This window comes from Cyprinus carpio, unplaced genomic scaffold (genome assembly GCF_018340385.1).
Source record: "Cyprinus carpio isolate SPL01 unplaced genomic scaffold, ASM1834038v1 S000006629, whole genome shotgun sequence".
In the NCBI taxonomy this organism is placed as follows: Eukaryota; Metazoa; Chordata; class Actinopteri; order Cypriniformes; family Cyprinidae; genus Cyprinus; species Cyprinus carpio.
Window position 1 is genome coordinate 595,232 of NW_024879261.1, and position 25,076 is coordinate 620,307.

At 36.3% G+C, this 25,076-nt stretch overlaps 1 protein-coding gene across 1 annotated transcript; it reads right to left on the reverse strand.

Annotated features, from left to right (window-relative positions):
* Positions 1–2,029: 2,029 nt before the first annotated feature.
* Positions 2,030–24,711, reverse strand: ntn1a (netrin 1a). Its single transcript, XM_042755062.1, is given in 8 exon segments — positions 2,030–2,245; positions 2,247–2,339; positions 2,342–2,364; positions 6,930–7,004; positions 13,583–13,636; positions 15,316–15,465; positions 23,810–24,047; positions 24,682–24,711. Coding segments are annotated over 8 exon segments (879 nt in total).
* Positions 24,712–25,076: the final 365 nt, after the last annotated feature.

Genomic DNA, 25,076 nt, shown 5'->3' on the forward strand with positions numbered 1-25,076 from the left:
ACAAGAAGACATAATCGTTGAGTAAAGATGATAATTACTGCCACGTAAAACGTTCATCAAATTGACTTTTTTTTTTCTTTTCTGTTCTGTTCTTTTTTTTTTTTCTTTTTTTTTTTTGGTATTTGATGCGGAAATTATCAGTTCTTGCAGTTTATTTTCTTAATGATCTGTGAAGGACTGACCACACAAGCAAATGTGTAATGACCCTCAAAAGATCAGTGGATCTGTACTTTAGAGAACGTCCGTCGTCAATTAGTAACAACAATAAATGCGCTGTGTGTGTGTGTGTGTGTGTTGTGTGTGTGTGTGTGTGTGTGTGTGTGTGTGTGTGATGTGTGTATGAGCAGCGTTTCTCACAGAGTGAAAGAGAATTCTCTATTGTGTAGTCAGAAACAGTCATCATGTACATGAATTCCTACTTTCACAGATGCTAAAATGGGAAATGGAAATGTTTAAGCAGAGATGTCGTTGCTTTACAAAACTAAATACTACTAGTTAACAGGTAATTCGATAGCACTTCTAAATACTTTCACACACAAGGAAAAATACTAACCATAACCACACCATTCTACCAACACTTCCAGGACTTACGAACAAGGCCTGTTTTATTACAGTGGACTCCTCACACTGAAGTTCGGTTTTAACAAAAGAACGTCCTAATCCATGTCTGGACTATAAACAATTTGAGATCAGAGCATCAAATAGAGCAAAGGACTGTGTTTGTATTTAGAGTCATCTACCTCAATCATCATGTCTTATACAAAATATATACACGGTGGTTTATTCCAAGCTTCAAAAATAATTGTAAATGCATGCTAATAGTTGTAGGATTTGTACAAGCATGCTATATTTTACATTTTTATAGATCCTAAATCAGTTTTTCAACACTTATGGTGTACAGATTTGTTTTTCTTGTTGTAGAAGTTGTGGCATGATTCACAACACATGGCTTAAAAAAAAAAAAAAAAAAAAAAAAAAACCAAATGTAGTATATTGTATGTCTGTTGAAGAGAATGAGCACTACTTTAAAAATGTACAAAGCTTTTTCAGCAATTGTTTGATTGATTTTTCTATACCTTTGAATCAGCAAACTCTGGGTCACTGACAATAAAAAGGGAATCGGAAACATGTACATTGAACAGAAAACCGTTGATTTGCTTTTTGTGTTGCATTTGTGCTCGGACAGTCTGGGTAAAAACAAGCAGCACCAGTTTTCATAGATTAGTAGTGTTATTTGAAATATAAATGTTACACTGTACATGATCTTCAAAATATTCACAAATACATTTTGTTTGTTGCATCTGTATTGAATGAAAAACCACTCAACTAAAATAATTGAATGAATAATTAATAAAAAAAAAATATATGCACAAATATATGCATACAATTGGGTTATTTTCATGGAGGTTGTTACAAAGTCATACTTTTTAAATACTTTTCAGACAAAAATAACTGAAAAAAACAACAATATTTTATAAATGCAGAAGAAGAGAGCAAATTAGTTTTGATATCTGTCATATAAAAAAATTCCTCCCAATTCCTCAGAATTTTGAAATTTCTGAAATGTTGGCATGGTATTATGCATACATGTAGAGCATATCAATTTTTAAATGCAAAACTCGATTAATGAAGTTGTTTTATTGTGTTAATGAAGAGTTGGTCATGTGGAAGGACTCGTTCCTTAAATATATATATTTTTTTTTAGAATATTAAATTGGCTAAATCTGATTCTCCACCAGACTGAAACTGTCCAAAATGGATCAGAAAGCCATTTAACATAAAATACCTTTCTTTATGCTGAACACAGGTGCAAAATTGGCAAACAGCAAACAAATAAGAAATGAAAACTGCATTGTGAACTCCTTCACACATGTTCCTATTTATAAAAAAAAAGAAAAAAAAAGTTAATATTCTCTTCATGCTTTTATTCAAAGCAGCGATGTTAGTCCAATCTTTTTTCTTCTCTTCTTTTCATCCACCACTTTCGTGGTGTTTTCTCTGTCCAGCTCTTGATAGCCACGCTTCACCCCTATGCTTTCTTGCATTTTCCTTTCTTCTCCCGCTGCTGAAACTTCCGGAGTCTCCGAGCCCAAGTGTCCCTCCACTGAATGACCAGACTGCCCTTGTCTCCACCGACTCCGCCCTTTGTCCAGGGTAATCCCTCATCATTGCCCAAGCAGCAGGTACTTTTGCCGGGCTTGATCTTTGGGCACTTGCAGGCCACTCCTTTGCTCTGACCCCACAAAAACATGATCCCCCCTGCGGATCCGGCGTTCTCCCTGTTTGTAGACAGAGATGATGTTGACAGTGAACTTCCACCACTCGGCCGGCTTTGTCTGACCTTTAGGATGTGGACCTGAACAGCTGGTACAAAAACAGAAAATAGAAAACCGAATAGCTACTTATTACAGATAGGTGGACATTAAAATTTTAAGCAGTTTCACCAGTTCTTTTCAATACAAAATATTTTAAAACATTAAAAAATGTTAACATTTAAAACTACTTTAGACCAAGAACTAGTGGAAATGTTTCTATTTGCATATTTCTGATTTAATACAATTGTTTCTGTTATAAATTCTATTATTTGCATACTTTAAGTGAAAAGTTGAAAAAAAAAAAAAAAAAGTTAAATAATTTCATAATTTCTTTGTGACCCTGGACCACAAAACCAGTCATAAGTAGCACAGGTATATTTGTAGCAATAGCCAACAATACATTGTATGGGTCAAAATTAATGATTTTTCTTATATGCCAAAAAAATCATTAGGATATTAAGTAAGATCATGTTTCATGAAGATATTTTGGTAAATTTCCTACCGTAAAATATTCAAAACCTTATTTTTGATTAGTAATATGCATTCTAAGAACTTCATTTGGACAACTTTAAAGGCGATTTTTCTTAATATTTAGTTTTTTGTTGCCCCTTAGATTAGAAATTTTCAAATAGTGTATCCGGCCAAATATTGTCCTATCCTTATTTATTCATCTTTCAGATTATGTATAAATCTCAGTTTCAAAAATTGACCCTTATGACTGGTTTTGTTGTCCAGGGTCACATTTGGTTTTGATTTGTGGCTTAGATCTAAAAGACTAAATTCTTCATTTTTAATCTTCTTTTTTTTTCTGTTTCACTTCCACGTTTAAATTAAATTTTAAAATTACAGATTTTGTGTGTCTGGTCTTAGACCTAAATTAACACACAGAATAGAAATGATTTATTCAGACATCTTTGTTGAATAAATAAATGCACACACACTGCACAAAAAAATAAATGAACCAATCCACTGCTCCCAAATTCACAAACACAAATCAAAAAATAAAATAACAGTTCAGCCCGTGCGTTCGGAGTCTGGCTCTGATTCTGATTAAATCGTTTGTATCTTCTCAGTTGCCTCAGCAATGCAGGTCAACCTTCAGTTTAAAGTGCTTTCAAATAAAGCATGTAACTCAAACCCTGCCGCAGTTTGAGATTCCTTGCAAGTGTGAATCCTCAAAATCTGCTTAAACTGCCTGTAGACTCATGCTGTTTCCCTTTCATTATTAATAGCCTTCAAGGTGCTTTGTAAGGTGACTTTGACAAAAAGGACCAGCAAAACAGGCAGATTTAATTTCGTCTGTGTAATGCTTTGTGCTTGGCTAAAGACTGAGCCTGTTCATGAAGGCTAATGGTTGGTGATCTATGTATGCGTCATTGGACCCAATATTATTATGTAGTTTTTTTTTCCTCTGAGTATACAACATTTAACCCCAGGTTACAAAACAAACCATCTTATAAGAATTCATGTTTTTCAGAAGTTTCCTTTATTACCATTACAAATCCCCCGTTTCACATTTACAGGAATCCATTTATATCTTGTGCCACACAGCTTCCCACTAGACTAAGTTTAAACTTCTCATTTGTATCAGGTACCAGGATATGCAAAGTTCTTTAATAGCTAAAAAATTAGGTTAGAACATGCCAAGTGCTTCAGATGTGTTTTGATTCAATTCAATTGCAACACGTCTGTGTTTATTTAAAGGCATTTAATTTCGACTGTAAATTCCTTGAAAATGTTTAAGCATTAAAATCAAAGTTAATTGTTTAAAGGGGCCGTTTGCAGGAGGAAAAAGACAATGGAAAGAAGGAAATTCTGTCATTATTCTTACCCTCATGTTGTTTCAAAACTGTGCCATTTTATTTCTTCTGTGGAACACATAAGGTGAATTTTTTTAAGAATGTTCTTGCAGTTCTCTTACATATATTTGAAAGTAAGTCAGTGAATTAAAGTGGTTCATATGATTTGTTATTAATATTCTAAATATTCTGTGGCCGTACGATAGCTTTGTGTATGTGAAATTTAAGCTGTTCACTAAAAACTTGATATCTATTGTAGCTTGTTCCTGAGAGACGCAGCAATGTGCGATTCATGAAATACTCATTCTTTGGAGTCGGATCTTTTCAACTAAATGCTTAATGCAGTTCACACAACAGTTCAAGAATTCACTCTTCTGACTCTCAAGCTCACTTCCTTCCTTCCTTCATACTGGAGAGGATGGTTATCAGGAAATTAACGAGTAATTTTGATAAGTTTCCCACATAAAATTGTTACATGGATTTCAGGACTATTTTTTTTCTTTTTTTTTTTTTTTTCTTTTTTTTTTTTCTTTTTTCTTTTTTGAGTTTAAGCCTTATTAACTAGCCAGGAAATTCTTCAGATAGTCATCTTTTGTGTTCTATATAAGAAAAAATAAATAAATTGGAACAACATGAGGGTGAGTACTGTAAATGAAGACAGATTTTTATTTTTTTATTTTTTAATTCCTTTACTTTCTCCAAGAATAATCACAAATGAAATTGAATAAACCTTTAACTTTATGTCAGTGTCACCATTTGGAAAGGTGGAAGTCATTTTTCTAGTGATTGCAACATGTCAGCCTGTGGAAGCCCAGCTGTGGTCAGGATTCCTGTGGTGTTTTATGGGTAATGTGCCAGTGAGGCATAAGGTTGTAAATATAATGCCACAAAGGGCCCGATTCTCCTATAAGTCTTTTAGATGACTCCATCTTCAAGCTCAATACCATTTCCAGCCATTTCCCTCCATGCTGCTTAAGCATAAAGCCCCCCTGATGCTCGCGAAGGCAGAAGGAAAGTGGATTAGGTTTAATGCTCAGAATGTGGGCGTTTATCCTAGATTGTTCACTTTTCTGTAAAGAGGGAGCTGGCCAGCTCTCCATAACTGAGGACAACTGTAAATTGAATGCAGCGGGGGACCATATTATCTGGATAAATTCCTAAATGAGTAATGGCAGTGTAGAAAGGAGAACATGCAAAACCGGTCTGCAGGAGGTGATGGGATCACATAAGATGCAGCTACCAGTGTGTGCCAGACCTCCTCTCTACACTGCAGGGATCCCCTGTGTTTTCACCTTAGAAGTCTACTGACCATAAATGCTTACTGTAGTTATATATATATATATATATATATAATAGTATATATATAATATATATATATATTATATAATATATATATATATATATATATATATATATATATATATATATATATATATATATATTCTGGCTTGACCTATTCATTTCTTTAAAATATACAGTATATCAAATAATGGCATTCATGCATAGTGATTAGAATAACCCATATAACCTGTTTTATATAACCAGAATAACCTGTTTTCATTTTTTTTAATTAATATTAATATTTTGATATTTTGGGGAGTATAAAGTAAAATGCATCAGGGTGATACAACATTCCTGCTTTCATAATGAAGTTCTGTTATATTTCTGGAGAAAACAAACTTACTACAATGTATATTAATGCTTGAAAAACAAAGTAATATTGTGCACACAAAACGCAGAACTATACAGAAAAAAAGACAGTAAGTCGCTTAAAATATCAGATTTTTAAAAACAAAACAAAAAAATAACAAGGCAAGGTTAGTTTAGTTTGTAAAGTGTCATGTAGTACAATTTCCCCAAAACATAATATTCATAAATAAATAATACAAATATGTGTGCACTCGCATTTATTCAGTGTGTGAATATATATATATATATATATATATATATAATATATATATATATATATATTCACGATTAATATGTGTGCACTCGCATTTATTCAGTGTGTGAGGAAAACATGTACTAAAAATACTTTTTACTTGATAGTTAAATTACATTTTTTTATGATTTTAGTCATTACATTTAAACCTTGAAAATGACAAACAAATTTAAAACCATATGAAACCAACATTAATTCAAATAATACATTTTGTTTCTTGTCAAAGTTTTTTTTATTTATCTGTTTTTTCTGGACACTATTAATCATCATATAATAAAATATTACAATTATAGATATACCCATATCATCTCTATTGTAATTTATACACCATCAATAAATGACATGTGCTGCCTGAAATGAATCAAAAGAGCTGTTAAAATTCTCTGGCTGTTATTAAATCTGCTAAGCTCTTTAAGTTCCACGGGGTCTCGCTTGACTGATGAAACAGCCCCACCTCTGTAGGAGAGGGGCTGCACATCTGCTCCTTTTCAAGGACAAGAGAGGGCCTGCTGCCCCCAGGAATGCAGGACAGGGACATGCTCTTCCCTTAATGAGGATATCTGTGAGTACTCCGGTCCCTTCTGCCCGTCACACTGCCATGGCTTGATCCGCTTTGGGCTCAAATACCTGCTGGGCTGTCCATCAACGCAGCCTCCCCTAAACCCTTCACTGATGGCCTTTCCTCCTGTTTGATCCTTTGACTTTCTTCTCGAAAGCCCTAACTAAGCCATCACTACAATATACCAACACTGAGGAGGCTCGAGGGAATTCAACTTTGGATGAAGAATAAAGATGTTGTCGAGGGCAAGGATTTGAGCCACCTGCGTAAATGTGGGAGCGTGGTACGATGTTGTGTGCACTTTTCTCACTCACCATAATCTTTCTTGCAGTACTTCTTCATATTGATCTTCAGCTTGCCTTTGGAAGCCTTGCAGTAGGATTCACAGTCTAAAGTTGGAGGTTAAAAGAAGAAAGGAAGGGCAAAAAAAACACACAATTAAAGAATGTAAAAGAGGGAACGTTGTCAAAAAAGAGACACTTCTGCAAACTACAAATCTATCCTGAAGCCCTGGCCTGTTGTGACACCCATCTGCCCAGTTTAATTGTGAGGCTGTAATAGGGCTTGTGAGGCATTCAGCGAAGTGTCTTTTGCTCCTTAGAAAAGCAGGAGACAAAAGGTCCCTCTCGTTCTGCTCTCTGGATGTCTGGACCCTCCCCTGCTCTGATGGGAGCCCTCTAAGGCCAAGCGTATTGTGCCACCCAGCAATTTTTTTTTTCAGCTCCATGCTAATTTCTCACCCTTGTCTCCACTGTCAGTGCCATGATGGGCCTGATTAGGGCTTTTTGAATCACGACTCCTCCCTCCCGGTCCTGTCAACCCTGTACGTCTGTCCTAATGCCCCCCTCCCCCACCGCAACCCCTGAAGACCATTTCAACCTTTGGCATTTATTGATTCTGCACTCAGGGAGGTGGCGGTGAAGGGGGAGCAAGGGTTGTCCGAGCACAAAGGGAGGTCAGGGGGGAAATTAGCAGCGCATAAAGTGTTTAAAAAGCTTGTTGTGTGTAAAAATAAAGAAGAAACATGGCATGATTTGGTTCAGATAGCGGTACTTTTTTTTTAGCACATCCAGATAAATGACTAAACCATTGCACCTCAGTTGCTGTATGATGTAACAGACACAATTAATTCATTAAAAAAACACAGATGTTTAAATAGAGAAGATTTCTCTTGCCGTTCCCCTTACGCCCAACACATTGTCATGGCCTTTTTTTAGTGGATGGATGGATGAAATGAGAAGACAGAGGAGGGGGAGAGAAAAACCTTTCAGCTCGCCTGCATATGAACAAACTTCATTGTTTCGGCCGACCCTCGCTCCATGCCTGCCTTTTACTTTCTTTTGGACTCGCTATTCTCTCTGTGTGAATGAGGTTGCCTGGGGAACGAAGGAATCAGAAAAAAATGCCCGTGAAAGTAGTCGCGCAGAAGTGGTTGCGCGAGGGACTCCGAGGTGGGGTTGGGCGAGTCGAAGCGTGCACACTGTAGATTGGAAATGGCAGAGAAACTGTAACCGAAATGAAATTGAGAGTCCATAGTGTGGCAGCTTCATTTCCATTTAAATGAAGACTGTAGAGCAACTGCTTTGTTTTCCTATAACCCTGTTTAATGCCATCACGATACTTCCCTTTGAAAGCCATCATTTCTCATTAGCTCTCCTTTAAAGAGGTGATGAGCACCCTGAAAAGCAATTCCTATTTAAACATCTCGTCCCCCGCAGCAAGGATAAATGTACTCATTGTGCCCCCTCTTGAGTTAGGGGAAGTATGGTTAGCTCGCTGTCCCGTCATGATGCTCCCACAGAGGCCAGTGTCAACTTAATGGATGTTTTTCCTGCCGTCTTTTCGCATGAAAGCTATGTACGAGAGATTTTGGCACCAGGTCTAGTGGCGCTGTTAGTGGTGCCAGTGTGTAAAAGAAAGCTGCGTGTACGTTTGAATGTGAGGCTTGTTTGACACTGAAGAATGAGTGGAGGGCACCGGTTACATGCTGACTGTGGGGACCCCTGCGGGGAAACATTTGTGGATGAATTCTCTCCGTCGCTAGATGTCGAGGGAAAGTTGTTGGTCTGGAGATTCGGCGGAGAATAACTTTTCGCCTAATGAGTCTGTGCTATTCAGCGTCACTCAGCACTTCTGAAAAGCCTTGACATCTAACACTGACAATCTAACCTGCTGGGTCTTTAAGCGCTTGAAGACGGCCAGACACTGTACTCCGTTGTTAGCAAAAACAGCCTAAAGCTGACCTGAGGTCTGTTTCCAGTCTGACCTCCGATGGAACGGACAATCCTATTCATGGGCACATCGTAGATCTGGGAACTGTAACAATGAGGTGTGAATGAGCGCACAGGGGGAAGGCTTTCTCTGTGCGGAATGAGACTGATTGAGAAACAAATTGCTGCAAATAAAGCATGTAATTAGATTATAGCCAGAGCCCCAAGCTCCCACTGGGGCAGGGACTCAATGGGCAAGCTGGGTCTATTCCAAAGGGAACTGCTTTTTTTCCTCCTTCCCTCTCAACCTCTCAAAATATCCTTCTCGTTTTCTGTCGTTCTTTCATTCCATTCAGGACACTGGGAGAAAAAATAGCTGTCTCCTGAACTCCGGCAATGGTTTAAAGAAACAGACCAGACAGCGCGTGCAGTTTTGATTCACAGTTTGTTTTGGTCATGGTAGCATTGCTCTAATGGGGAGAGAATGGATAGAAATCAACTTCATTACTGTAAATGAAGCACAGAGATGTGTGGGGACCATCGCCAACACTCGAAATGGGAGAGAGCAGAGGCCAGCTTTAAATTAGATGAGAGCTTTGCATTCATGATGAGACACTAATTCAACACTATTCACTCTCTTTCTGTCTTTCTCTCTCTCTAATTCTCACTTTCCCTCCCTCTATCTCTCACTCACTCCCCTTTTTTGTGTGTTCCTTTTATAATCACAAGGAGCCTTGTTGAATTCTATGGTACTATTTGGTCTTACAAGGGTGAAAGTGTTAAAGGGATAGCTCACCAAAAAATGAAAACTGTCATTATTTACTCACCCTTGTGTCACTGTATGACTTACTTTATTTTCTGTCAGAAAAAAAGACATGGTTGGGGACTGTTTGTGATCACACTGGGTAAAACTACTGTCTCATAATAATATATTATTACATTAACATAACCTTCAGGGGGTAGATAAGTTACGAAGACCAACAATTACCCGTGTTAATGGACAAAGACTGATGTGCCTGAAAAATTTTTAGCATGTTTGTAAAAATTGTTCTTAAAGAGTTCTGTGGAATACAAGAAGTACAGTTTGGATGAATATCCTGTCCACACAGTTCCACTCAATGAAACAAAATAGGAACTAGCACTCTTAAGCTCCAAAAAAAGTGTGAAAGTATTATAAAAGTAGTCCATATCACTCTATATTCAATGTCTTCTCAAGATATGCAATAATTTTGCATTAGGAACGGATGGAAATTAGCCAGTTTTTAGTGAATACAATTTGATTTCAGTGATTTCAGAACTATTTACAAACAAATATATTATAATGCACACACATTAGTCACTTTTTTGATTATTTGATAGTGTTTTCTGTCATTTTGGAGTTTGACATTCCCAATCACCAAACAAAATCAAAAAACTTAAAACTCTCAAAACATAAAAACCATAAAATATTAAAAACAATAAATACAATTGGTCACACTTTATTTTAAGGTCCAATTCTCACTATTAACAAACCATAAACTACTACCTTTGCATCAATAAACTCCTAATTTGCTGCTTATTAATAGGTAGTGAGGTAGTTTAGGTATTGGGTAAATAAGGGGTGTAGAATATGGTCATGCAGAATATGTGCTTTATAAGTACTAATAAACAGCCAATATGTTAACAATATGCATGCTAATAAGCAAGTAGTTAATAAAGAGAATTGGTCCCTAGACTAACGTGTTGCCAGGTAATTATGTGTTTGAAACAAAATGAGGTTGAATAAATACTGACATATCTTTTAAACTGGTTATGTAAAATATTACTATTATTTACAACTAAGCATCTGCAAATCCATGCAAATAATGACTAAAAACAACAGGCGCTGATCTCCTAATGCAGGTTTGTAGAGACATCTCTGTCAGTCCTAGATGAGTGTGTGTCTGAGGGATTATGCAGGGGTCTTGGGAGTGGTGACTCACACCATGCATGACCTCGCCACACAATATGTGTTTTGTCTGAGCCGAGCAATCGGAGGTATTCGCAATGCATTCCTCCCCTCCATGTGGCAGTGCTAAAGACATATTAATATCCTTCTTCTCCTCTCCTCTCTCGATTTTCCTCTGTCTTCCTGCCATTCCCCTATTTCATTCTCATAGACACCTGCTACACAGCTGCCTGCCCCACCCTTTTGTACAAGAACGTACAGGTTCTCTTTTTTTCTGCGTGGGCAACTGCTACAGAGAAGGGTGGAGGTGCCCTGATAAGAACATCTGTTTGCAATCATCTATTGGATGAGGTCATATTTATCTGCCGTATTGTGCTATCCTGAGGTGAGCTTTGGGCCGGAGTGAAGGTATAATGTATGCGGTCCCATAGCAGGATGTGTGGGTGGTCTGGGGCGTCCATTTTGATGGGGGCACTCAAATAGGTCTGTCCTGTGCTCCACCTCTCCATCAGCTTGATTTGGAATGCTGCACTTTTCATGGAGGGTTGCTCTTAAAACCAGATGGGTCGTGCATTTTAAGGGCTCAAAATCAGTGGTGCCCCCATTGACTGGATTAAAGGTCATGCCATTTTTGCAAATAAATAAAGTTTTTAAAAATATGTTGATTTTGAAATATAACTGGCCAATTTTATTCCATCAAATGATTGGAAAGGGTGTATTTCATATATTTTCTGACCATTTAATAATTTTGCCTTTATTGTTTGAACTGAAATTCTGAAATTAATTCCAATTAAAAAAAAATAAAAAACATAATAGCAGCATCCTATTAGTATTTCCATAGAAAATAAATGTCTAAAATGTGACAAAAACTAATAAAAAAAAAAATAAAAAAAAAAAAAAAAAAAAAAAAAAAAAAATAAATAATTATTTTATATTACTATTTTATATTCCTTCTTTTAATTGTTCAGCACTCTTTCTTTTCTGCAAAAAAAACAAAAGAAAGGCATAATGCAGCTATCTTGCATTTTAGTAATTAAATAAAAAAATATATTATTTTCATATTAATATAAAATATAGACAAATTATACCGTATAGAGTTTTTTTTTTTTTTTTTTTTTTTTTTTTTTGTATTTGTTCAGCACTGCTTTAGCTTTTTCTTTTCTTCAAAAATACTAAGACAAGCACAATGCAAGTTTAGTTTTACACTGCCATTTGCTTTAGGGTCAGGCCATGACAAATGGAAACACATTGTGGTAAATGGTTTAACCTTTTCCCACCACTTTTCATATATCATTGATCAAAAAACCCTCAAAACAAAATCATTCACAAAAAATTCATATAAAGTCAGTTTTCACAATGCAGTTCTGACATTTGGCAAGAGCCAAACTACCAGTCATGAAACACAGAATTGGTTTCAGATGGGCTAGAGAAGAGTGAGTCTGTATTTTAGGACAAAGGAGGAAGAAATGTAGAGAGAATAAAAGACGGTAGAAGAAAAATGTGGGTGCAGAGAAAAAGAATGAAATGAGGTCCACGAGAGAGAGAATACCAGCAGCTCTGCTGTCAATCTTATCTGTCAGTAAAGCATTAGAGGTCTGCGACGATCAACCAACAGCTGCAAAGAGTTTTTGCACGCTAGAATTCCTCTGTCCATGAGAATGACGAATATTTCTTCAACAAAAACTTTCCATACGGGCAAACTAAAGCATGTTCACTCTCTATGTTGAAAATACTATGTTGAAAAGAAAAAAAAAAGAAGAAGCTGATGGCTCAGGGAAGAAAACTTGGGAAATTAAACATCTGATCAGGAGACACTTAGTCTGTAATTGCAAGAAATTTTAGGGAAGTGTTTGTATATTTGTGGACAGTGTTTTACTGTCTGACGCTGAATGAAATCATTTGGCAGGCATGGAGGTAAAGTCTGACGTTCTGTTTACTTTTAGACATATTTATAAAACATCTGTGGCAAGTACGAACACGTCAAGGGATGTAACTGTAAAAACAGATCCCCCTAAAAATTTCAGTTCCTCTTTCATAATGGTTTAGGATGAATCAAATCCCACTTTACACACAAAAATGAGGAAAACCTTAAAATAAATTTAAAAGAGGCCTCAAAAGCACCACATTTAGAGCCAGTTTTACTAAACAGGGCAAATTTGCACAAGAGCGCAATTCCAAAACAGCGCCGATGGGCGTGGAAATTTCTGCGAGTGATTTACTAACAAAGTGCAAATTAAAGAACACAGACGCAACATCTCATTTACATATTGAACAACGCAATACACCAAGCGCAGCGCAAAGCGTTATAGCGTAGTCACAAATAAACAATAAAAAAAAATAAAGAAGAACAATGAAGGGTTGCAAGAATTTTTAAAAGACCTGGTATTACGTGTCTCCTAGTTGAGGGTTCGAAGTCATCATTTATTTCCTGAAGCAAATTAAAAATAACATGGCTTGGCAAACTATACAGTATGTTCGAGTATTGTGTTCTTCTGGCATTCCAAATAAATTAATATGTGTGGGTAAAAATTCTCTCCCTTCAACCATGTGCTCTCTGTTCTCTGAGGTGCCTCCTCTTAGCAACAATAATTGCAGCCATTTCAAGGGCAAAATAGTTTAAGACATGCTTTTTTTGGGTGTTAAATAATGGCGCAAATACCAGTAATTTGACGAGCGCAAACATTAGTAAATCTCGTTGCGTGATTCATTTTAATACTCACCAAACAAAAATTATTCAAACTAAATATAAATAAAAGTATAAGATCTCCCATGACATCAGATTTATTCTAACTTAATATTCTTCTCATATGAGGCTAAGATCAGAACTAACCTGAAGGTTCCTCTGTGCTGCTTGCAGTGGTGGTTGGTGGAGCAATGGGAATTTCTGTTCCAAAAAAAGAGAGCACAGTTAGCAAAATAAATAAAGTAAGCATGAGAAAAAAAATAAAATAATGATGTTTAAAAATAAAAACATTGGTTCACAGAAAGGTATAAAATTTACGTAACGGAATTACTCTTTTGCTGTTATGAAAAACAGTGAGATACATGTCCAAGACTTGATTCTTTCATCCTTCCTTCCATGGCCTTTTCATGAATGGAGGGAAGTTTACATTCAGTAAAGCCATGCATGACGAAAGACCTTTGCAACAAAGTGATTGAATTCATAAAAGTGGTTAAAAAAATAAGAATTGTCTTTTGCCATACTGGAACATAAATATACAAGAAAAGGCAGTTACTGCCACGAGGACAAAACAAGAGGAGGACTAAAACAGCTTAAGCATACTAAGAGAAATATGAAGAAGTTAATAAAAGAGTGCTCGTGCTCTGTGGAGCTAGTGCACAAGCATGCAAAAAAGAGCCATTTGAAGGAAGAAAGAATCAAGTCTTCTGATTAAAAAATAAATAAATCATGAACGATCTTCATCATCTGGTGGGGTTCAAAACTGTTTTTATGCTCTTGTTGAACTGTGACCTTAAGAAATGGCACAGAGCCTAAATATGTTTTTGTTGCTCTTATGGTGCTTTGGCCAGTAAACAAGGCTTAAATAATGATATCACTCTGTAATGTTACTCATTTTGGATGACGTCAAATCTTAAAAATTCAAAACACAGTATTTAATCAATAAGGCTTTGGACAAAAGCACACATACCATACTGAGTGGTTTAAAGTGTAGTTCAATAAAGAACTACCAAGGAAAGTCAATTTTGCTGTTGGCGTTTTGGAAAGATGTGCGCTGTACAATGATACACATTTTCTGTGGTGATCTTACTTCCAATATCAGCACTAAACATCTTGGGCTCCGCTTGTTGAACATGGGAATGAATTTAATGCCAGATTAAATTACAGTACAAGCCTGTTATAAATATTTGAACCCTATTGATTTATGGTCTTCAGAATAAGAGGACATAGTAGTATTTGTAGCCAAGACTTCCTCGTGTTAAACTGAGCTTGGCACGGATTTTGATACTGCTTAAATTTATATGGGCTATTAAAATAAAAAACGATTATTTCACAATTATGAGAGAAACTAAATATTTTCAGTTCAATTACCGGAGTGTGCACCTTTCCAAGTTTCACACATCAGTGCTTGTGATTTTCCCAGGAAAATCAAAGATATAAGATTCCAAAAAGTTATAGGTTGAATTTACTATTAAACTCCCTGCCAGGAATTTCTCCAGAGCTATTTCTTTTTTGTTTGGCACCAAAATGCAAACACCAGTGATGGTTAATAAGTTAGCTTCATTCATTATCATGCAGTCTTGATACTTTTAAACTTTTGTGTTCTTTAAAAACAATCTTAAGAATCTGAAGACGTCATTATTTTACTGATTTGGTCTATGACGTAAAGAATAACAAGTGATCATTTTGTGGAATGACCTTAACAAGACATGGTTTCAAATTCCTTTCACCATGATTGTTCATAAATGCAGATTTTCATGAACAGTTTCAGCTCAATATGTCAATGCATTCCGTGGACAAAAACGTTTGTAAGTGCATTATGGCTCATTGGGGATTGAAGTGGTTAAAAAAATAGAGTTCTTGACATTGAGTGATCCACATACTTATGCAGGGGGCAATGGGAGATCGGCTCTGCTGGTAGCCTTTAGCACAACGGTTGCATGTGATACCCGCCACACCGTCTTTACAGGGGCATTGGCCTGTGGTTTGGTTACAGGTTTTGCCCGCGGCCCCCACAGGATGGCAATCACAGGCTGTGAGGAACAGAAGAAAAGAGATAAAAGAACACACGTGTGGGGAAACGCACATACAAACAGTACACACATACAAAAAGCACAGATAAACAATAAACGTAGCTTTTAGGGCCCAAGTCTGGGGAAATAAGAGGGTGAAGATTGGTGAAGCAGTTGAAAACTCACTGTGTGTTTTGTGAAAGTGGTGATCACTCTCTAAAGAGTGTGTCTCGTGACAAGAGCATGCACACATAAACAAAACTTAGTGGTTAAAAAATACCTTTAAACGAAATTGAAAATGATTTTTTTCTCACACTGAACTTAAAGCAGGGCACTTTAAGGAAAAGCTTCTCTATACAGTTGTATCTGGACATTTCTGGATACTCCTTGAAATGTCATTGTACTTGATATAAAGAAATATATACAGTATATAAAACTAAAAAAATATCAAACCTAATATCTGCAAACAAATGATACTACAAGTCCCCCCCCCACCCACCCCAGAATTTGCCTCACATTTGAGACATTTTCAGATTTTATATTTATATGTTCACACAGGTGTCACATCGACTAGTTATTTTCTGCTAATGTTTTCCAATAAAAAAAACTGTCAATATTTTTCATCTTTTATCAGCAATCAACAATACTCTTTTTCTCGTGAAATATGTTTCATGACAGGCTTCCTTTACAATGCAAAACCTTTCATACATTTTTAATAGAATTTCTGAAATATCTACACACTTTTTGGAACCACTCTATATTAATTTTCAAATTGGCAAGAATATCTTATAATAAACACATTTTGAAAATATGTTTCCATAACATGTGCTTTCTTTTTTTCATCAGAACATTGTGCTTGTGCCAATAATGTATGTCACATTTCCTTCCTCTTGGGAGGTCTTTCTCTAACATATGGCTCAGCGTCTCTCTCCACTTCTTAAAGCTTGTGAACTGATTGTATTGCCTTTGTGTCAAAACTCCTTTCAAGTCCGTTTTCTTACATTCCCACCATGGGTGGTTACATTAAAGTTATTTTGCAAAGAGTGCAATGCCATTTACTCAATATTTCCCCCACCGGCACTGTAGAAGTGATACGCTGTCAAATGTTTAACACATTAAATGAATATATTAGCTCATATATTTGTATGAGTAATGAAGCAGAGAGAGTTGTGCTTAAGCTTTATTTCTTTTAAGCCTATGCTAAGAGAAGTAAAGTGAAGTTCCAGTCCCAAGGTTGGAACAGCACAGAGAGACAGCCACTCCCTGCATGTCTGTCTCTTGTCGCTTGTCACTCTCTTGTCATCAAAGCCAAGTTTATGTCTTGTCTTTGGAGTTGTCATTAGGTAGAAAATTGCCACACTTTGTCTCTCGTCACAAATGTGCAGTAAACCACCCTAAAGATTCAATAAACAGCTCAGGTGACTAATTCCTAATAAATTAAACAGCTTCACACCCTTAAATGTGGTGCAGGTCATTTTCAGAAATGGTTTTCTGTCTTTGTGGAAATGGATGATCCAGAGTCTGAAATGCTGAGGTTTCTGTTGCAATATATACTGTATATGAGCCACTGTGACCGGATCATTAATTGAAGTACATTAATACTCATGACTCATTGATCCTGTTGCAGCAGTTCTCAAGTAATATGCTAGAGGAGGAATCATTTTATAGTTCCTAGGACTACTGGCAGAAGTTCCCGCTTTTTGCCATGCTAGCACTGCAGGAACTAGAAACCTATTTAGTTCTAGGCACTCTGTTTGGAGAAACTAAATGAGCTCCTACTTCAGAGTAGAGTCTAAAACAGTTCTATAGTGATATACGTGTATGCAGATTGGCCAAACACATATGAAACACTGGCTACCCAGCATTTTTAAAAAGCAATGTAAAAATAATTTCTTCACAAACATGGAAAACAGTGATAACTGCAGCTGTTGTCTGCAGCTTTTTGTTCTTTTCTCAGCCTTGATGCTAGACAGGGTTCAAAGTCCAAAGCGCAAGGAAAATCCACGCTGAAACAGTGTTACTCCTCAGTTGCTCAGTAACATTTTTATGCATTTTTCAAAGGCATGTGACAATATGATACGGGCAACAAACATTATTTATAAATCTGCTGTTGTCAACAAAAAGAAGCACTGAGAACTTCCTGCAGGTTTCTGCCATAATAAAAGCTGTGAAAAAGCAATAACTCCATCAACATTCATAAATGATAGTAATTTTACTGTTGTTCTGTAAAATAAAATAAAAAAGTAAGGCAATGATAATGATAATAATAATTACAACAACTCTATTAATACATGTATTATAACATTCACACATAGTATTCAAATTGGGATCTGTAATAATGATCAGAATAATTTTCTAATGTTTTAAAAGAATTCTCTTCTGCTCAGCAAGGCTGCATTTATTTGTACAGTAAAAAAAAAAATACATGCCTGATTCAAGAAGGGGGTCTCAAAAATGGCCAAAACTTTTTTTTTTTTTTTTTTTTTTACTAACATATATTAATTTTAGGTTAAATTGTGCTTTGTTAGTATAATGTCTGCTAGAATGTTAAAAAATGTTCAGTGTTAAGTAAATATTTTTTAAAAATGTTTATTGATTTTTCTCCGCCAGTGTGAATGCAACCAGCAAAATGGCCCGAGATAGAAATTGGTTCTCTAGGAACCACCATGCTGGCAAGTTCCAAGAACTACGCGGTGCGAAAGCGCCTTAGGTTCAATCTAGCTTTTTTGGAATAATAGGGATTACCATTAAAATAATAATAAAAAAATAATAAACAATTAAAAAATGCACTTAAGCCTTATTATTTCATTAAAAAATGGTTGCAGTACAATGACTATAGTGGAAATTTAAAGAGAAGGATTCTCTTGAGGAAAACGGCATCTGCCCAACAACTGTCCAAATCATCACTGAGCCAACCAGTAAAGCAATGTAAAACACATGGAGTGCAAGTGTATGTCTCTCAAACATTTTAGCTTCTGCTGTCTGATAAGAACCTGTCTGGAGTGTCTGGAGTGGAGTGTTTAAGTGGTTGTCCACTTCTCAGTGAAGTGGTGGTACTACACCAGATTCCTGGAGAAGATATGGATCTACTGTTTCCTCTCCTCATCAACTCACTCTCAACACTTCCATGTCCCTGCTCCGGAAATACTAAGCTGAGAGTTTATTGATATACAAACCTGAAGGTTTTTCTTTTTTTCTTATTTCACAGATAAACTTTAAGGAACCAAAAATGAAATTTCTGGCATTATTTACACATCCTCATGCCATTCCAAACCTGTTTGACTTTCTTTTTTTCTGTGGAAAACAAAAGGTCACTCCATTTCCACTTTTCCAAACAATTTAGACATATCAGTAACATAGACTTTCATGGTGTTTTTTGACATTTTTGAAGCATATTTGGAGCATTACATACATGTACGTTTATAGAAGAAAACTAAAGCGTAAAGGCCAAAAATTGAGTGCTTGATGAGAGCATTTAATCCATTTGAAAGAGATCTGCACGCGGCAGCTTTACTAGAGCAGATTGCACAATGTGAGAAGTTTAGATCCCTGCCAATAGTTTACCATAAAGCTGCTGTTTGAAGTCTGAGCTCCTCTCCTCCATTAAAAACATCATGTTGAGAGTCGGTGGGGTCATTTGTGTGTTGTTGGAGGACGGCCAGCTCAGCCCAGGCTCAGTATTGTAGTGCTTAGTTTCTGCGCTGGCCCACAAAAATGTCTGAAGCCAATAAAAGGAAGAGAAAATGAGAGCAACTACACTCTACGAACCACTGAGTGTTTTCTGATATCTTCTGAGTGTCTGTTTTTGCTTAAATTCATGTTAGGGTGTTTTGAGACAAAAATGCAATAGCAATAGCGAGCATTAGCATAATCATTTAATGAAATGATAAATGTCACTCCAAGCACCACAACTGCTTTTTGTCAACAAACGTTTTGCCAACTTGTCATTTTTATGCGCTACATTCTCATCTAATTGAAGCCAGCCACAAAATAAGTAGTTTTTTGGAAATCTAATGAGAAAAGTGAGGTAATGTAAAACAATATTTTCAAATCCCCAACAGAAGAGGTTATTTGTGGTTAATAGTACTGTTTTGTGACAATGCAAGACGCATGTTGAAATGGAAGGCGTAATAGTGTGCCCACAAATACTACACAGCTCTCACTGCAAACATCTCTACTAACATACTCAGTACTAACTTTCTTAGCTTTTCCCAGAACCCTAATAAAGATGGGAAGAAAATTAACCTTTTTTTTATTTTGTCTATTTCAATAAAAATCACATTTCAAACACACAAACAAAACAAAATTATATCAACACCTTCCACACCGCAACACACTTATATGATCTGAGTGTGGTTTGCTATATTAAAACAAAATGGCTCATTTAACAAATCAAATCTTCAAAGGAGTCACTCACTCCAGTGGGCAGGAGAAATAATGAAGCAAATGTTTCCTAAGCAGAATAAATTAAACTTATGGGGCAAGCAACTCAAAGAGAGGAACACGATGCACCTTGCAAAGCAAAGCTGCCTTCACTTTGTGTGTTTACAGTGTGGTTTATGAAGGGTAAAGCCACAAATCAGATGGCTGAAGTTTCATTAGAAGCTCTAACCTAATACAGAGAGCGGCAGACTCTCCGCATCATTCTTTATGAATTTTAAAGGTTCCCGTTGCCCAATGGAAGAAGTGTTTTTTTGATATATTGGAATTTTTATTTAGGTTAGTTCACCTTGGGTGGTTCTACTAATCATTTATGGGTATAAAACACACAAAGTGACTGTTACAATGTTATCATGATATACACAAGGGCTACACAAGGGAAGCTATTCTGAGGAGTATTAAGAAGAAATATCTACAGTTTGATTACTAACATTCTTAAAAAAATATCTCTTTCCGGTTCCACATAAGAAATAAAGTCATTTAGGTTTAGAATGACATGAGGGTGAGTTAACAATAAGAACATTTTTGGGTGAACTTTCCCTTCAACAAGATACACATATATTACAAAAGAAGCAGGGACCCTCAGATTTGAAGCTCTGTTCGAGAACAGAAAACACTTTAATTGTTTTTATAGTATATAGTTGCCACTATTTCATTGCTCTGATTAAGGGTGTGAGGACTTGTCAAAAGAAAGAAAAGTATGTGGTGAACACATTAAATGAATGAGCATGAGGGGAGTTAGGTGCTTTATATTACAACATACTTGCACCTATTTTCATTAACTTGCAATACATGGCATATTTAGCTTGTGAAAATGTTTTCTTTTGCAGGAATTAAATGCCATGCTTCATATCATTTGTCACCTTTCTATAATTACCACACATCCTTTTTTGTACATCTGTTTTGATGTAACCTAATACAGCTGTGTTACTTGGACGGTGTTTGATTGTAATTAAATTAGGGGCTCTAACTCTGGCAAATTTCAGGATTAAACTGAACAAAATGTCTTGTTTAAGTTACAGATTTTGTAAATCATGATGAAATGTGTTTTCAGAACTATTTCAAATGAAGCAACCTTCCTAACTGGAGATCTCCCTCTCATTTAAGAAGGTGTGTAAGAGAACCGGAGCGAACCGACGTAAGTATCCAAGCAAGTAAAATATTAGAATACTAAAAAAGTTATTAAGCTTGTGCCTATTGTGATGAAGCTAGCAGTGCTGAGAAATGTTCCAAGCATAAAATAACAAAAGTCTAATGAGGCAATTGAACCTGAAGATAAATGACTTGACCAAAAACAGAACGAATGTGGATGATTGTTGTGAAAGAACGAAAGCGATGAGAAATGTATAGAGACAGACAAAAGCATGCACACAGATAACTGCAACAGCAAACATTCAGCACTGGGAATGTTCAGTGAAATCAAAAAGCTTGGTACAATTGAGGCAAATCTTTATATATATATATATATATGTATAATAACGATGTATATACATTAGAAAAAGTTATCAGTGGCTGTGGATCACAATGATGCATTTTTAATCCAGAATTGATTTTCCCCCTATATTTCCTCAATTAATACATATTTCATAGCAGTACATGAATATTTTGAAAGGTTTATTACTAATTCTGTAACAATCTAAAGGGTATTATGGCTATTTTTAGTCTGTTATTCTTTTTTGTAGTTTTCCTTGAACCATTAGTGAATTCCATTTGGTTTGTTGACCCTAATTCCGAGTGCCTGGGAAATCCTCCATGGCCTCTGTCTCAAATCTCAGGGTAACAGAAGAGTTCATTAACTTTCCAAGCAAAGCAGATCATTTTAATAAAACTTTAGAAAAGAGGCCCAGGGTCATCAGAGACCTGCAGGATTATTCACCCTTGATTTTAATTACGGAAACCTTGCAAAAGCAGAAAAAAAAAATTAAACTGAAGAGTGATCTAATGCCAGCTTGACTGAATCACATCCTGTGAATCTGTGATAGAGTTTCTGTCACAAAACATTTCACTTTAGAACAACATATTCAAGCTCACAGATGACCTTCGGCCTTTTCAGACTCATCTTTTCCTAATGTAATACAGAAGTGTGTACAAAATGCAGCAAGTAAATGCATCATTTGACCAGCCAACATATCCCATCAGAGCAAACCTCACCAATGAGAGTAGTGGGATGCTAAAGGAATCAAGTCTTGTCCACAGGAGAAAGGAAGTGAAAACAAAAAGAAGTTCTCTTCCCTCAATAAGACACATAGCATGGGGGTTAGTGGAACACACAGTCGGATGATGAATGTCTGTTTGCATTCCAAGTCAACAGGAGAATCAAACGAGAACCCAGAGAGGGGTGAATGTCAGTCTGGAGTATGGCAGAATGGATATGTCGGTTAGGTTATGCATTTTTGTAATGCCTTTCCATGCAGAGAATATTATTATATGCTCATTAATCTTTTTCTTATTCATCAGGTGGAATGTGATCTGTAGTCTGAGAACTGAAAAAACAACACACATTCACTTTTCCATTAATTAAATCTGTTTGAATTTGCATGAAAATGATATGCCTAAAAAACAGTATGCCTAAATCAATCAGTCTTCATCTGAAAATGTTCGTGTTATTTTATTGAAGAAATCTGCTGTTTACACTACAGTCTATACTCATATGAAATACACCACAAAAACAGTTTAATTGGTTACATTTACAAATTTTAAAACTAAAAGTATGCCATATAAACCGATAAATATCACGTTTAAAATAAATAAATAAAAATTAAATGCCATGCCAAATGCCAAATGTCTACAATTTAATAAAAATAAAAAAGTAAAATCCAAAATTAAATACACCATAAAAATTTATTTTGTTAAATGTAATTTCTAAAATTCAACTTACAAAATTCATGTTCAAATATTTTGTTGTTTTTCTAGCTCAGTTTAAAGCTAAATATAAATAAAAACTTCTTTACAACCTAAGCTGCCTCTATATAACAGCAGGGTTAATTGCTTTGTTGTGCGGATGTTGTAAATGAGGACTCGTGCATGCGGATGGTATTGCGGGAAAACAAACACCTTCTGTTCAGCCTTCAAGTATAACATTCTCACATGATGCAAAAACATTCCCCACCGTCTTCGCTGTCAGATTGATGGATGCTTTTATTTATTTACCTATTTATCTGTTTGGGAAAACAGAGCCTTTAACTTTCAGCACAGACCTAATATTTTACCCAGAGCTAAAGCTGGAAGTAAATGATCCTAAGCCGTCACGGACAGCAGCAGAATGGACCTTGTTATGAGGAGATGCTAAGGTGTGACGGGGGGCTTGTTTGCACAAAGCATCTTGCCCCACGGCAAAGTTAGGCGAGAATAGCCTGTCCTTTTTTTCTCTCCTTTCTTCTGGACAGCTCCCAGGTAAGCATGCTGTGGCCAGCCAGCTGCACACCTGTGGAAATCTGCTGGCTTATACCCTCCTGCATATCTTCCCTTCCTGTCCGTCCTCCCCCTAAACTCAATTCCTCTCACTCATCTGACCTGTAACAAGGATCAGTTCACACCTCTGCTCTGTTTGTTTGGCTTGTCCTGTCAAACCATCCCCCAAATGAATCCCAATAACTCTATGTCAGAAAGATGTAACCTTCCTCCTCCGCCCCTCCCCCACCCACATCCCTGTCCTTGGGCTGCATGCTGACAGAGACTCATGGGGGTTGAGGAGCACAGGAATGTGAGAATTCTTCATTTGAGGGGTAACACATTAAGAATAGTCGCCGGTTTATCTAATTGGTTCCTTTGTGATACTGTGAATTTCAGCCAGCTAATCACTTAGCAGTGGCGTTTTCTGCTTTCCTAAGGAAGTGTCAAGTGATAAGTTGCAGACTGTGGGCCCTTAAAACCAAACCCAGTCGCTCTTTTTGCCCATGGTGTTTAGATTCAGTACCCTTCATACCTTTGCAGGCCTTTCTGTGAGAGATGGGCTTAGACATGTCTCTGTAGTAGCCCTCCTTGCAGTAGTGGCAGTGGCGACCCGCCGTATTGTGGCGGCAGTTCAGGCAGACTCCTCCGCTTTTCCTCCCGGAGAGTTTGTAAAGCTCCATGTTGAAACGACAGCGCCTCGCATGGAGGTTACAGTTGCATGCTGCGGAAAAGGAAACAAAGAAGATGCATTCGTTTAAATAGCATATCCTCTGTCACAGAGGTTCTCCAACATTTCAAGCCAAGTACAATTAAAATTCACTTTTTTTTCCGTTTGGAAAATATGTTGGTGTTTAAACCATCATCAGTATGAAAGGGCAAAACAATACAATATAATATTTAGAAAGGATACTAATGCATTGCAAAGTGTGTACACTTTTTGGAATGCTTTTAAAAGTCTTAAACTCATCAAGGCTGCATTTATTTGTGCAAAAATACAGTAAAACAGTAATATTGTAAGCTAATTTAAAAATTTGAATAGAAAATTAATAGAAAGTTCAAAGGAACAAATAGTGATTTGAAATAGTAAATTTGGTCACTTTTGATCAATTTAATGCATCCTTGCTGAATAAAAGTATTACTTTCTTTCAAAATAATAAAAAAAAATACTGACCCAAACTTTTGAATGGTAATGTATTTCAGATATTCAAACACAATATAAATGACAAATAACAAATAACACAGAATGACAAATAACACATTTCACTTTTTTTAAACAAAAACTACTTTTACCACACAACCATTATTTTCTGAGTGAGTTATTTACTAAGAGATTTAGACACGCAGAGTTATATTTAACTTGAAAAAATTTAATTACACAAACATTTCTGCAATGTTTATGAGTACCACCTGAAGGCGCTCCACATCACTGCCCATATTGAATCACGTGATTAAAGTATATCTTACTTGTGAAAGTCATTAGACAGTCTAAATCTAAAATAAGGAGAAGTTTTCTAATCATTATGCAGTAGAGCTACAGGCCTCAGTTTGACAGCTATGTCTTTACCAACTGCAGCAAATTAAGTCTCAGAGAATTAACTTCTGATAATGAGGTCAGCTTCTGTGCTTTTTCTCTGACCAGGCCTGCTCTTTCCCAATGATGCCAAGCAATATCAGACAAGGCCTCCAATTACCATTTCATTCCCAATCCTCACCATGCACAGGAAGCTGTGCTCTTGCTTGTTTACTAATGAATAAAGTTGCTGCCACCAAGTTTAATTACTGTCTGATGTTTATTCATG